General features: G+C 38.7%; 2 protein-coding genes across 2 annotated transcripts; both read right to left on the reverse strand.

Moving 5' to 3' along the window:
- Positions 1–553: 553 nt before the first annotated feature.
- LOC150087450 (sulfotransferase 1E1-like) lies at positions 554–3,646 on the reverse strand. The gene is made up of 2 exons (XM_090372079.1): positions 3,553–3,646; positions 554–1,708 (listed from the first exon to the last, which is right to left on the reverse strand). Exon 2 carries the CDS (start codon positions 1,660–1,662, stop codon positions 742–744), a length of 921 nt encoding a protein of 306 aa, XP_090228205.1. The 5' UTR covers positions 1,663–1,708; positions 3,553–3,646; the 3' UTR covers positions 554–741.
- A 9,816-nt stretch (positions 3,647–13,462) lies between these two features.
- LOC150087451 (sulfotransferase 1C2-like) lies at positions 13,463–14,374 on the reverse strand. Its single transcript, XM_090372489.1, has one exon. The coding sequence runs from the start codon at positions 14,372–14,374 to the stop codon at positions 13,463–13,465; it is 912 nt and encodes a 303-aa protein (XP_090228615.1).
- Positions 14,375–16,166: the final 1,792 nt, after the last annotated feature.

Raw genomic sequence — 16,166 nt, forward strand, 5'->3', positions numbered from 1 at the left:
AATCAACGTCCTTCCCACACCGATTGGAAAAGACCTGAGTTTGAATCTCATCCACGATGTGAAAAACTCTTATGAGCCTTTTTTTTACAATGTGGCTCAGTTGGTTGGTCTCAGAAGAAGGTAGCATGATTTTTCTCCTAGAAACTGGAGGTTTTCGTCGGACAAAGAGGCAAATCAACCACAGAACTCACGAAATTTACAAACAATATATACAGCGCAATATCGCCAATTATAATATTGTATTATTATATATTTAAAACCTTCCTGGCCTGGGTGCCTCTGCATTTAAGTTAAAAACGGTTTACTCCAACTTTTGAAGATGCATGTTAATGAAAAATGAAATACTGAACAGCAAATAATAAATGTTTTTCTTTATTAGAAATGTATAATATGTTTTTATTAAAATTGGTATATTTAGAAACAAACAAAAATTGTCTTTATACATAATCCTTACTAACAGTCTTCTTTAGACACTTCTTTTTCAAATCAAAACGGCTGGCAAATCTCTGAGATTTTTGGCTAGGCTTTAGATAACCAGCTCGAAAATCTAAGACGACATGGTAGAGGGGATTAAAGTCAGTAATCAGACAAGCTTTTTGTCCTGGTATCGAAAATATAATTAAAATTTCTGTTCAAAGAGTAAACCAATATTTTATACTAAAAAGATCAGGAAAGCTTTGCCTAATAGAGATGCGAGTTTAGAAATTATTCTTCTCGATTATTCAGCGATATATGATTGTGCTAACCCAAACGTATTTTCCACAATGACAGCACTTCCATACCACGAGGCTTTCTCATCAAGGATTCATCTAATCGCTTCACTTGCTGATCACCCAAATGATTCTTCCAGTCTCCAACCTCACCCTTTCTGAAGAAATTTATTTTTCTGTAATTCTGCTTGTCTTTCGATACGGATAATTCAATTTCAGAGTTTATTTCTTCTTTTCGAACGTGAGGACGCAAAAATTCGATATTCCTCATGTTTCTAAAAGATGTTGACTCCACTATCTTACCTAAAAGATTGGGATTCTTTTCAAGTTTTTTCATATATTTGTCGCCAAGAAAAGCAGCAATTTTCAAAATGGCTGCTTCAGGACTGGATATCATGTCTTCATAGATAAGAAACAATACGTTAGGATCATTTCTATGATCAAACCATGAGACAACATGTTCATACCAATCACCAAACGCTATTTCTCCTGAAAGAAAGCACTCAAAATAATCATCAAATAGACCGTCTCTAAAATTAAAAGAATCCAACATTTTTGTGTGGTAGAAGTAAGATACACAAACATCTCTAGGATTGCGGACAACGTAAATGTACTTTGCTGATGGATGGTATGGTTGCAGGCCGAAGGGCATGTGAGTTTTTATAAATCTTGGTGAATGTGTATTATTCAATATTCCTGGTCCACGGAGTTCTAAAAAAGGAACTACCTTTTCCTCCATTTCATTCATATTCGGTAAAGGAGTGTCTGGGTTTTCAAGGGCCCATAAAATATACGAAATCCAGGTGGATCCGCTTTTAGGATAACCGACTACGAAAATATCATCTGGTGTTGCTTTGTATGCAAGTGCTTGTAAACATTTTTCTGTACTGAAAAGGTGTCCGGGTATCAGATGACCACCAGCAATTTTAAAGGATGGCTTTAATATCGACATTTCTTCTCTCTATACTTGCTGATGTCAGGAAATGGTGTAGTACGAGCTATTAAAAAAAAAAAAAAGAAATCAGTAAAAAGATATGATAATTGTTAATGGTTAAAACTTAGTAAATGGTGCTTTGTTGGTCTGATTACAACATAAAAGTTAAGGCACAAGTAAACTTGCGCCTTAACTTTTATGTTTGTTTTTTTGTGGGCTTTATGGTGCGAGGCCAACATGGCCATAATGCGCCTTAACTTTTATCTTATACATGCACTATCATATGATGAAGATTGGCAAACAGTTGCAAGAGTAGAGGAATAAAGGGATTTGGGACGATACAGGCAGACATGACGTCTGCCTGTATCGTCCCAAATCCGTCTGCCTACACTGTTTTCCCAACAGTGTAGGCAGACGGTAAGAAAGGGCCTATGGTGTCTTATCCATGATTCATCGTATATTTGCTTGTAGACATAGTAAAGTCTTAATCCCACTCTATGTAATTGTAAGCGTGCCTGGAAAACTGTGTCCACACCAGAAAGAGCTTCTTATAAAGGTACAAACACGCCGCAGCCCTCTTCGTAGGAACTGCAAAAGGGGTGCTCTTATGAGCAAAGATGTTGAATATGTGGACTACAGTGCTTAGCAATCAGTCACCTTAAAGGCAACCTGATTAAGGTCTGTAAGGCTTTGAGAAAGGTTAGAAAAATAAATGAAGGCGAATTTTCAGTTATAAATAATTCCTGAATTAGACCAGAAATTAAAATTTCGTTGGGGAAGGAAAGGTTTAGACTAGACTGCAGGAAGTTTTATTTTAACCAGCGAATTGCTTAATACTGGAATAAGTTTTCCTTGTGGGTGTTTGAGGCTGAAAGCTTGGGGAGATTCAAAGGTCAGTTGGATAGGTACCTACATGAAAATGAGTCAAATAGGGCAATTATTTTCTTTTGGCCTTGTTCCTTTAGTATTTTGCTATCGATATTATTTTATTGTTAATTTATTATTAATATTTTTATTTATTTGTTTATTTATTATTATTTTTTTATTTATCGCTATTTGTTATTTATTATTAATATTTTTATTTGTTTATTTATTATTATTATTTTTATTTGTTTATTTATTATTATTATTTTTATTTATTGCTATTTGTTATTTATTATTATTTTTATTTATTGCTATTTGTTATTTATTATTATTTTTATTTATTGCTATTTGTTATTTATTATTTTTTATTATTTATATCTCATTTACGCCTCAAAGTTTCAGATTTCTGAGTTTCAGTCTTTGTGATATGGCGCTGGCATATCTCAAAGACTATATATTAAAAATATACAGTCTTTAAAAATATTAAAAATATTAATTAATATATATTTCTTTGTATTTATGTAAAAATAATGCCTACAGTAAAATAAGGAAAAAATATTGCTGCTAATAAGTAGAAACGTATGTCTAATATTTTCATGAAAGACACGCAAGCTTTAGATTTAATAATAAAAACAAAATGCATCCTGAACCTAACTATCTTTTGTCATTTGCAATTAAAGTTAATAATAATAAAATCTTTAATTTTAGACCGAAAGATTTTGTAAGAGACAGTGTTAAAGCAACATATCAGCAAGAGTAATGGCAACGACAAGGTCTGAACGGATATTGGGGCAGATATAGACTGGCAGGTCATCTTAAGAAACCGGAAACGAAGGGGAGATTCGTTCAGAAGTCTTTAAAAAATAATATAAACAAATAAAAGCGTAAACATAGTTCGAGACGTATTCTGAGGACTGATGAACAGTTTTCAAAAAGTACGGTACACGAGGTGGTCAAGGACAATCTTGATAACTTTTCTTAATAGAATGGAGATTTATTATTAGATCTGACAATACAATTTGAAACACAGTAGGAGATGTTTACCTGGCTGTTGTCTCGCAGGTGGCAGAACTCTTTTAGGCACGGAAAGGAGTTTTACAGACGCTCAGCCCACTTTTCATTAGCAGACACCACTGATGACAGTTAAATACCAATACATGAGGAAATTACCTTGAAACCGTGATCATGTGAACAAGGTACTGTTTTAAACAGCTTATAATCGTTCTGCTCAATGTCAACAGTCACAAAAGTTATCTTCTTTTTTTTTAACCCCCTCGGTTGTTTGTTGTTGTTGTTGAAAATGAAAAGTCCTGCCACCGTCCTCTCCACAGGTGGAAGAGGCCTGAGTTCGATGAATCGAATGAAATTTTTATGGGCTTTTTTCAGAAGTGGCTTCAGTCTCTCTCAGGCGATGGATGCATGGTTATTTCTCCCGGAAAACTCGGATACAGACGCCTCATAGCCTTAGTTACTTCTGCGCTTGTTACGCATAAGTGGTCTTTCTGTAGAATATTTTAATTTTATCCGCCGAGTGCGCCAAATTAGAGTGAAAAATAAGAGATGTTTACCTGGCTGTTGTCTCGTAGGTAGCAGGACTTTTCATTTTCTGCATTTCTGAAAATTTATTAATATTTAAGTTTTTAATTTATTTAAAAAAATAAATATTTTATTTGCGACGTGGGTAAAGATTACCCATTCCACAATTTTGATAAGCAATTACTCAGCCACTCTGCAATGTGTTCCAGTTCACCAAAAATCTGAGTATATACACTGATGAGCCAAAACATTATGACCAGCGAGTCGTTATGCAAATCGAAGCAACGGCAGGTGAACTACGGCGCGTGCGCGGGTTAAGAACCGATATAAAAAACACCTTATATTGAGCTCCGTTAATCAGTGTTACTCTTGTTCTTCAGATGGGGAAGGCAGCGGACTTAAGCAAGTTTGACAAAGGCCAAATTGTAATGGCCAGACGACTGGGTCAGAGCATATCCGAAACGGCACGGCTGGTGGGATGCTCACGTTCAGCAGTGGTTAGTACCTACAGAAATTGGTTAGAGGAGGGAAAACCACGAACCGCCGGCGAGACGTTGGACGACCACGGTTCATCGATGCTCGAGGTGAGCGTAGGGTCTCCCGGATGGTACGTGGAAACAGAAGAGTGACTGAGGCGCAACTCACCGGTAATTGGAATACTGGTGATGGGAGTAATGTGTCACAACACACAGTACGTCGAACCCTGCTGAAAATGGGGCTGCATAGCCGCAGGCCGCTCCGAGTGCCCATGCTGACCGGCGACAGCGCCTACAATGGGTACGCGAGCATCGAAACTGCACCTTGAGTGATTGGAAGTGGTCTGGTCCAATGAATCACGTTTTCTGTTGCACCATGTGGACGACCGGGTACGTGTGCATCGTTTACCTGGGGAAGTGATGGTGCCTGGATGTACCATGGGACGAAAACAAACTAGTGGCGGCGATGTTCTGCTGGGATACCCTGGGTCCAGTTATCCATGTGCCGGGAACTCTGATGTCTACCACCTACCTAAACATCTGGCCCATTTGTAGTGATACTGTTCTTCACAGAGATACAAGGCAGAGTTGAACAGACGTTCTAGGAGCCGCCCTTTACAAAACTACATGTCCATATCCACCTAAACATCTTGTCGTGTAGCACAGTGGTATCGTCACCGTCCTCCCCACACCAGGTGGAAAAGACCCCGGTTCGAATACCGTCGATGATTCGAGGAACTTTAATCGGCTTTTTTCACTCCGTGGCTGAGTTAGTCGGTCTCAGGCGTAGATAGCAAGGTTTTTCCCCAGAAACGGGTTTTCCATCAAAAATCAACCAGAGAACACACGTAATTTACAGACACAAAACACGTAGGTAGATGTAATCAATTACGGTTGACCCTAATAAATAATTTGATTTGAGTACTTCGGTGTCTAGAGGATGCCCCCAGGGTTCTGTTCTGGGACCTCTCCTCTGGATCGCGATTCTAGACCAGAGGCTGCACAAGGAAAGTGAAAGTTACATAAAAGTGGCTTATGCTAATGACCTGGTGGTTGGAATATCAGGTCAATCCAGAAGGGTCCTTGAGGAAAAAATTCAATCAATGCTGGATGACTTACAAAACTTGGCAAAACTAAATAAGTTGAAAATATCTATAAATAAAACCAACTTAATGATTTTTAAATCACATTTTGATTATGACCGACCGCCTAAAGTATTATTGGAAGGCACACAATTACCCTATGGTTTCAACACTAAGTATTTTGGGTATCGTTCTGGATGATAGGCTGGGTTTCCAGGTCCATGTAAATAAATTTAAGGAAAAAATTAAAAAATTTACTGCGGGAATTATTCGGCTTTCCCGTAAAGAGTGGGGCTTAGGTAAAAAAAGTGCTATATTTATACAGTAGTGCAAAATTTTCCTTCCCATTATTGATTATGCATGTGGATTGTGGTTTCATGCTGTATCTAAGATTAAGATCAAATCAAAATTAATTTCACTATAGAGATCTATGTTATTGACCATCATAAATTCCCCCAGAACAATTTCAAATAACACCCTGCAAGTGTTGGCAGGAATTATACCTCTGGACCTCTATATACAATATCGAGGAATGGTTTACAAATTAAAAAAGGGGATTTCAGTGAGTTGTCTGGATATTGTCTCTGATCCGGCTACAAACCTTAAACAGGAAAAAAAAATCAGGATTTGGAATTTATTTATGCAGAAATGGCAGAGAAGATGGGATGCCAGCGTATTTGGGGAAGTTACTAAAAAATTCATTCCGCGAGTTGAATTTGCAGCTGAAGGAACAGTTTCATTAGTTTTACCCTACAATGTTTGCTTCATTCTTGTTATCAGGGCATGGTTCCCTTAGATCCAAATTATATGAAAGAGGGCTGGAACCAGACCCTTTGTGCACTTGTGGACAGGACGAAACATGGTTACATGTGCTGTTACATTGGACACAATACGACAATATTAGAGCTACCTTGCTATACAACATAACCAATCTAGATGAAAACAATATACACCTTTTGGTTGATGATCCCGAAAGCTTTGGGGTTCTCCAGAACTTCTCCTTCTTGGTGTTTACCAGAAGGAGGAAACTTAGAGTGGCTTTGTTACGAAACGAGTAAGTTTAATGTATATAATCTATTTGATATGTTAGAAAATTGATATACAATATTCACTTTGATTTACCTCAATGGGGACAGCAAAATGGTGGTTATTGCTGCCTTAATCATATTCTCAGCAAAAGTCAGTATAGATAGAAGAAATTTGTAATTTGGTCAATTTAGGGCATAAAGTTGTAATTGGTTTCCCTATAACTTATGATCTGTGGTCTTTGGCTCTTCGATGAATTTATATATATGAATAAGCGTTCATTTTCTGAACCATCTAGTCTCCTGCTGTTTTATTCTGAGGACCTGGAAATCTAAAAATTAACTTTTTTCAGAAGTAGTTTACTTGTTTGTCTGGACTTTTGAAGTGAACCTGGATAGGTACCTCATTGCTACAAGCCAGTACATCATCATCATATTTACACTCATTGGAGCGTTCCCCGAGCAAAAGCTGAACAACGCAATTAACTATACAAATCGACATATTTAGCCTTCCGTGCTGCAAATGGAAGTCCCCAGCAGCAGGGAAGTTTGCCATCCCTAGCCCCATGGAGGCAGGTCGCTACTATAATTTCTAAGCACTACGAATTATATTAACATTCTTCAAAAATTTTAAAAACACTTTATAAACACCTTCATCCTCAAAAAGCCTTCGCATCTCATGGGGAGAGGAAACCCCTAACCAGCTAATAAGCCTTCGCCTTGGTATGTCATACAGCTGACATTGAAAGATAACATGCTGGCTATTTTCAACTCGCCCACAGCCACAGCGATCACTGTCCACAAGGCTCAATTGATGCAGCCGCAACCTCAGTCCATATCCTGTAACTACCATTGCCTGAAATACATCCAACTTTGGCCACCTTCGTATCTGCTCAATCTTAGTAACGTCAAGAATCATTACTCTACCCTTGGTAGACACCGTCCAACAGCCAGTACAGTACAGTGGAAATCATACCTCTTATAGCTTTTCATGATAAAAAATATACATATATGTTTATGTAATTAGTATGAAATTTTAAGAATTGGGACACTTTTGGGTCTGCAGTTAATAGTCGGTAACTGCACTTCCACAGCTTCTGTGATCTCAAACTTTTGACCGGCTGTATATAAGGGGAAACATTTAATTTTATGGTTTTTTCTGCCTCTATCCGACAATTAGTTCCAGAATTATTGATTTTCAAATATTAACATTTTCGAAAGGAATTGTCTCGGGAAAATCAGCACAACTGACAATAACAAATAAGAAGATAAAGAATAGATAGAATTGAGTTATCTATAAATGGAGCACAGATTAAGAAAGTTTGCACCTACACTGACCTTGGATTGACGTGGGATGAGGGCCTTACCTTTAAAAGGCATTTTCAGAACACCAGAACAAAAACTCTCGCTGCCATTTGGGCTGTAAGACAGGAGATAACTGGGATTCGGAATCAACAACTAGTAACCCAATACATCCAAAGATGCATTGTTCCTGTTTCCCTCTATGCCTCAATTATTTGGTCTTCTTCCCCAAATATTAGGAAGTTTCTAAGCCTGGAATATTGGGTGCGCCGATGGTTGAATACGATTGCCGGGAAGCCCTTTACAATTTCAAAATCCATACTGTATACAGACTTAAACGTAGCTCCATGGATACAGATGATCACCATGCGTAACATCAGCACTCTTGCACAACTTCTGACTGGGAGTTTAGATGCCCCACATCTTGTGGTCAGGCCACGCCTTGGGACCCGGCTCTACTATCTTCATAGTCTCCGAGGCGCTCTACATCACATGGAGGGATTAAGGCGGATGTTTCCTGCCAATACTCTGGAGCTCTTTTGAGACTTCAAGATGAAAAATTTAATCCTAAAAATTTCAATCTTGGCTTTTATAGGGCATTTTATGCTCCAGAAGATCTATTGAGTTTGAAAATGTGGTTAGTGTATGACAAATCGGATCTTATGTGTATTCTACACAAAGTGTGACATTGACCATTGGAAAACCTCCATGGTCAAGTTCCAGTGGTTAACAATGGAAGAAACCAGCGATCAGACAGAACGAGTATAGCTTGAGTGAACAATTATTTGACGATAATGAAGATTGTGAAGACTTTCAGAAAATGACTGTCGGACTATTTAGGCTTCAAAGTGAAGTGGTCTCATTGTGGCTGCTGTTCGCAGTGACAGGATCGAGGGATTAAGGCGGATGTTTCCTGCCAATACTCTGGAGCTCTTTTGAGACTTCAAAATGCCAATACTCTGGAGCTCTTTTGAGACTTCAAGATGAAAAATTTAATCCTAAAAATTTCAATCTTGGCTTTTATACGGCATTTTATGCTCCAGAAGATCTATTGACTTTGAAAATGTGGTTATTGTATGACAAATCGGATCTTATGTGTATTCTACACAAAGTGTGACATTGACCATTGGAAAACCTCCATGGTCAAGTTCCAGTGGTTAACAATGGAAGAAACCAGCGATCAGACAGAACGAGTATAGCTTGAGTGAACAATTATTTGATGATAATGAAGATTGTGAAGACTTTCAGAAAATGATTGTCGGACTATTTAGGCTGCAAAGTGAAGTGGTCTCATTGTGGCTGCTGTTCGCAGTGACAGGATCTATTCGAAGGGCAAGACAAATTGTCAACAGTTGAATTTACAAACTGTCAAGATGAGTTTAGTGCAAAAGCACCCTTTGTTTTGTTGGTTCTTACATACTTATTATTATTTTTTTTTGTATCAAATATACTGAGAATATTTCGGTTTTTAACTATAATTAAAGTTAACTATAACTATAACTTAACGGTCTTAACTTAACTATACTGTTTTCTCAGAAGTAAAGAGCTTTTGTACAGTGATTTTGCCACTAGTTAGTTTTTTTATTATTTTTTTTATCATTATTATTTATTTTATTTTGTTTGTGTTATTACTTTTTATGATTATTATTATTTATTTTTTTAAATTAATTAAATTTTATTTTTTTTATTTTTTTTTTTTTTTTGCTGGCTCCCAGGTATGGTCGATAGGGAAGGCAACCCCAGGTGGTCAGTAAGGCATGCCCATGCCTCACCAGGCGAAGTATATGGGGTGGCAGGGGAGAGAGGAGACAGGAAGACCATCTCCTCCTCTCCCTGCCTGGGAGAGGGAAAAAGGTACCAGGCAAGGGAGCTTGTACAGATCACCATTTGGCTACATGGCAGTGAGGCTGCAGCAGTCGTAATGTAGTCATAAGATCATGGAACAGTGTCTCGTCCAAGTTGAATGTGTTTGTTTTTGGTTCTCTATCTTCAGTCAGTTTCACTTGGGTCTCATATTTGTTGGTACATAAGCAGGGTTTCTTAGTTCTAGTGTTTGTTTGTATCATTGTAGGAAGTGAACCGTCACTATTCCTAGGCAAGACAACTAGTATCTTCCACATAATTATCATTCCGGGGTGCATCTGAAAGGATGTTTTGATTTGTTATCTGGCTGGTCGTCTTTCACTGTGGTGTATTGCATTTAGCGCTCTCCTTCTTGAGAAGAGTTCTTGAGCGAAGTTGGTCAGGGCTCTGTATTGCTCCTCTGAATCCAGTAGGTGAAGCTCTTACCCTCTGGGGAGGTATCTTATACTCGTGATTAGAATGCACCTGAGATCCTCGTATTGCGGACATGAGATGTTCCAAGGTTTCGATCTCTCCACATGTATTGGTCCTCTACAATCGCGAAGTCCATTAACTTTGCGTTAAAGGGGCCGTGTCCAGTTAGCAAGTATGTTGTTTGCAACCCCGGAAAGAACCAAGTAGGCGATTTTGGATAGATTTTTTCAAGTTGCGGGAAGAACTTGTGGGTGATTGCTCCTTTGGTTGTTTCTGTCCACCTGTCCTGCCACACCTGCAGCAGGTGAGGCTGAAGCCGGATCTTTTCTGCCTTATGTCGGGTCTATTGTAAATTCCAGGAAAGTGGTGGTTATTCCCTTAGATAAGTAGTAGAGGAATCTTGTTCTTGCGATTTCAAGATCAAGTGGAAGTACTTCTGCTATCACCTGCAGCGCTGGGTTACTCACCATTCTGCAGGCGCTGGTGGTAGTGAGCAGGATGGTGCGTTGAATTGCATCCAGGATTCTCTTATTTACGACCAAGACAGTTTTGTCGTACCAGATTGCTGAATCGTATGTAATTATTGGGAGGAAGGTTGTCTTGTAGTATAAGGTTAGAGTACACTTTTTGAGACCCCAGTCTCGCCTTGTGACCCTAGCTACCATGGCAGAGCAGTTTCTGATCTTTTGTCATAGGAATTTGAGATGTGGTTGGAAGGATAAGTTATTGTCTAGTATGATACCCAGGTATTTTAGTTGACTGGCGAATTTGATAGTTGTCCAATCAATCTTAATTTGGGGTGATTGTCTCAGTTGCAGGGTTCGTTTAAGCAGCGCCGACCATGTCTTTGTCGGTGACATTGTTGAGAAATTCTTCTTGGCCCACTGTTGCAGTATCTGCAGGGCCTGATTAGCTAGTATTTCCAGTTGGGCTCTGGAGTTTGCTTGCCATGTCAAAATCAGGTCATCTGCGAAGGCCTGCATCCCCAACCCTCCTAGGTCCATTCTCAAGAACTCATCTAATACCAAGCTCCAGAGGAGTGGGCCCAATACAGACCCCTGTGGACATCCTCTGTGTACTGTTCTTGCGATCTTTTTGTGTGGAGTGTTTATCTCAATTTTTCTTTGTGAGAGATAGGTTCTATGACTTTATAGAGATTGATGGGTACTTTAGCTTCCCTGAGTCTGCCCAAGACGCTCAGCCACCAGAGTGAGTCGAACGCCCTGAAAAATCAATCGATATTACGAGGAAATACTTATTGTCACATTCATTGACCTTTTTAATTAGGTTTCTGAGGGCTTCTGTTGTGGAGGATCCCGGTTTAAATCCAACTGATTCCCAGCTAGGAGGCCAGCTGCTTCGTAGTGTTGGAGGATTCGTTTGTGCAGTAACTTTTCAAAAAATTTGCTAACTACTGAAAGAAGTGCGATAGGCCTGTAGGATTTCGGGCACTCTGATTTCTTAGTCGGACTTTTGATCATAAGTTTGATGTTGGCCGTTTTCCATTTTGTTGGGAATTTCCCTACCTCTGGGCATCTCTTGAATAGAATCAATAGAAGTTGCGGGTGCGGGATTTTAGTGCGCTGAGCACTGACAGTGAGTAATGGACCCGGACCTGGCTCCTCGAGCTTGGGACGGACATTAGGCCGCAGCTGCCCAGGTATTGGCTGCTCGCTGGTAGGAAGAGGCCTGACATACTTTTTTCAGGCCGTTTCACAGAGATTTTGCGCTGTCGCAGGTGATCAAGGTGCAGATAGGCATTTGTCTAGGTGCCACCCTTACTCAAGAACATAAAAAATAACAACCTAAACATCATTGCTGACCAGGTACACCCTTTCATGGCAACGGTCTTCCCCTCTGGCGGTGCCGTCTTTCAGCAGGATAATGCTCCATGGCACACCGTCCGCATTGTTCGAGACTGGTTCGCGGAACATGAGGAAGACTTCCAGGTATTGCCCTGCCTTCCAAATTCTCTAGACATCAATCCCATCGAGCATCTGTGGTTTGTGTTGGAACAGAACTCCGACCTGCGGCGTCTCAACCACGAACCTTACAGGAGTTAAAGGATCTACTGGTTACCTTTTTTTGCACCAGATACCACAAGATATCTAGAAATCTTGTAACGTCCATGCCTCGGCGGGTACGAGCTGTTTTGGCAGCCCGTGGAGGACCAACATCATATTACTTAGGTAGTCATAATGTTTTGACTCATCGGTATATGCTCTCGTAGGTAGCATAGTTGGTAGAATCGCTTCTTCCCCACCACAGATTGAAAAGACCTGAGTTCGAATTCAGTCAATCAAGCGAGGAATTTTTTATGAATCTTTTTCACAATATGGCTAAGTTAATCGGTCTGAGGCAAGAGTAACATGGTTTTTGTCATGAAAACTGGAGGTTTTTTTTTCGTCCAGCAAACAGCAAATCGACCACAGAACACACGCAATTTAAAGACATCTTATATACTACGCAACATGACTTAAGTTGCTGATGCACCTAAAAGCCTTACAGCAACAACAGTCAACATATACCTGGTCCTCAGGTTTGAAAGAGAAGAGGCACATTGCTTGGTTTTCCTATGGCGACAGTTATTGGCAGCTAATTTAGAGCCACTCATGCGTAATGTTATATTGCTGAGGACTAACCGAAGGTTTCAAACAGATGATTATCGCAACTAGAGGTCTGGTGAATATCGGATTACTTTCGTAGATTGGTTCTTTCTTAACTGTATGGTATTCACGATTAAGGACATGAAAGTTGGGAGAGCAATAGAAATTTAGAAGAAAAAAAAAACGAAAAATTCAGTCAGGATGATGCCAGCCTCCTCTGAATTCTGCAGTATTTTTGGCGAACCACTAGACAGTCAACATGATTTTTCAGATTAGTGCTGACAGAAACTTTACCAATCCAGTAAATTATCTTTAAATGTCTACAATTACTTACGGTCGCGATCTTCAAAAAACTTCTATCACTTCTATCCTAGAAAGTCATGCAAAAAGTCATCATGGCTTCCCCTTCTTCTGTTTGAATAGTTCAAGTAGAAGAATATGAATTGTAGCACAACTATTCAAATTAAATTCTGTACTTAAATAAGGCAAAAACACAGAAATTGGTCTGCAAAACAAAGCTGCTGTAGATAACTTTATTTAACAAATTGCAAAAATAAATCAAATGTGAATTATTGTACAAAATTTTTAACTTATTTGTTAGCAACAGTCAACCAGTGAAAAATTACAATCGAAAATATTTTTGAAAATTTTTATTTCCACAGGGATAAGATCTCTTCCCCTCTGGGCTGTTTCCTTATATACTCGTCAAGTCTTATCTCTTGGTCATGTGTCAAATGGTTTTTCCAATCGTTTACTGTTCCTTTGCGAAAAAAATTTACTGTTTTTTTTTCAACTTCGGTTTTGGTACCAGACTGGATTTCTTTTTCATTTTCTGGAAGCATGACGAGCATTTCTATATTTTTTTTCATTGACTCAAAGGTTGTCATAGCAACGATATTCTGCAGCAATGCTGGATCTCTTTCTAATGATGCTTTATGATCATTTCCAAGAAAAGACGCTATTCTCATGACAGCAGAGCAATGGTTAGCTTTCATGTCTTCGTAGGTTAAAAAAAGAACATTTGAGTCGTTTCTGTGGTCATACCAAGATAACACATGGTCATACCAGTGACCATAAGGAATCTGACCATTAATGTAGTACTCAAAAAATTCGTTCAGTGTTCCATCTTCATAATGGAATATAAATGGCATTTCCTTGATGTGATGGTAATAAGAAATGCAAGTATCTTTAACGTTGCGAGCTACGTAGATGTATTTAACCTCTGGATGATAAGGCTGAAACTGAAAGGGCAAATGTGTTTTCATATACCTTGGATGTGGGAGTACTTCAGCGATTTCGGTTCCACTAAACTCTAGATATGGGATGCATTTATTATTCATGTCATTAACACTCATGCTGGGTGGCGTCTTAGTCACAATACCCCACACTATATACTGTGTCCAAGTGGTCCCACTTTTGGGATATGTGACAATGAAAGTATCTGTAGGGTTAAGTTTGAAGGATAGCACAGCACGCCATTTTTCAAAAGTGAAAGGGTCGTTTGGCATATAAAAGCCATCAAAGACTTGAAACAGTTCGTTCTTTCTTAACTCTTTCTCCATTTTCCTGAATCCTGGCCGTGCCAACCTAATAAAAATAAAATGAAATAAAAGGGCAACATTAAATACACTATGCTCAAAATTCAAGGAACAGAAAGTTCCAAAGCTCGAATATATTTTTAAATTAAAATAAAAAAAAAACTGCTTAAAAATTCACGTGTGTCGACTGTACCGAAGATTAATAATGGTGCGTCGTAGTCTTCATTGATTAATCAAGTTAGAGTTTTCAATCAGATTCATGTTTGGAAGTTGTGGTTTCAATCAGATTCTTGTTTGGAAGTTTTGGTTTAATGGCGCAGGTTGGAATTATTGCCAATGGCTGTACAATTTTCATGTGTTTCTGAGAGGAATGCTCACAGAATAAGGTATTGAACAGAGATTCGTGATCCTTATGTTCGCTTCTTTGCAGAAGCAATTGACCCACACCTTCTTTTAATGGCCAAAAAAAAAAAAAAAAAAAAAAAATCGAATTATTATATTAGGGTTACCTGAAATTTAATATATATATAGAACCCGTATTTGTGTCTGTAAATTGCATGTGTTCTGTGGTCGATTTGCCTGTTTTGGTGGACCAAAAAACCCCAGTTTATGGGGACAGACCTTGCTATCTACGCCCGAGACCGACTAACTCAGTCACGGAGTGAAAAAGGCCCACTAAAGTTACAACCAATGGGCAGTAATGTATGTACCCAAAGGGTACATACATTACTGCCCATTGGTTGTAAATGCGCCACCTTCACTCGGTAGTGAACTCATTTGCATAACTGTCATTTCAAGTTGAAAATTGTCCAGTCTTTGTACATTATTAAGATATAAGAAAGCGATGTCTCGCTAACGTTTCGCTATAACCAAAATAAAAGGGTTTTAATTTTGTTTTTTTAGATCTTATCACTGGCATAGTATCAAGAAATTTGACCATGCTTTGTTAAAACTTATAAACAGCGGTTATGGCCTTCATTGATATGAACACTTGAGGCAGGGCACTGACTGCTGCGGTTCATCAAGGATCGACAAGCAAAATTTTTAAACCAACTTGCTCTGCTGCAAGAGATACAAAAAACAGAAAGAATGAAATCAAAAGCATGGCAGCTGGATATCTTGGGAAGGGTAGAACCTGTTTGAGGTATATAAGGCCCTGCAGAAGAACACTAAAATGAACCACGGAGGCATAATTAAATGATTAGACAGATGAGAATTAGGGTACATAAATATTTATTTATTTTAACTTAGTTTAAGAAGTAATTGTGATAGAAAGATGAATTTTTTTAGTTTGATACCTTGAATCTCTATAGTAACCACACAAATGTTCGAGCTGACAATTCATTTTTTTTTCCTTTCAGCGCTGAAGGAAGCGAAGCTTCATAATGGATAAAGTGGAATATAGATAACTGATTCGATTCCTCTTTGTGCAAGGTAAAACGACCAAAAAAATCTATGAAGCAATGATTGCTGTTTATGGAGAAGACTGCCCAAGTTAAGAGTGTTGCTGCAAATTAGTATAAACAATTCAAATGGAGAAGAACCTCAGTGCATGATTAAGAAATCCCAGGACGCGCAGCAACTGCTGTAACAGAAGACTGTTGAAAAAATTGAAGCGTGAATCCTGGAAGATTGGCATATTAGCATTAAAAGTACTAGCTGTCATCTCACAGTCAGGCCTATCTTTCTGCATGTGCGCGTGTGTTTACTAAGCATCAAAGAAACAAAGGCTATCGGTGGTCAGTATATTGTATGGTAAATATGTCTCTTTGCCAACTCGTGCTGGCTAGCCCAGCGGTTATAATCACCGTCTGCT

This window comes from Mastigoproctus giganteus, chromosome 4 (assembly GCF_048544385.1).
Source record: "Mastigoproctus giganteus isolate SK-2022 chromosome 4, ASM4854438v1, whole genome shotgun sequence".
In the NCBI taxonomy this organism is placed as follows: domain Eukaryota; kingdom Metazoa; phylum Arthropoda; class Arachnida; order Uropygi; family Thelyphonidae; genus Mastigoproctus; species Mastigoproctus giganteus.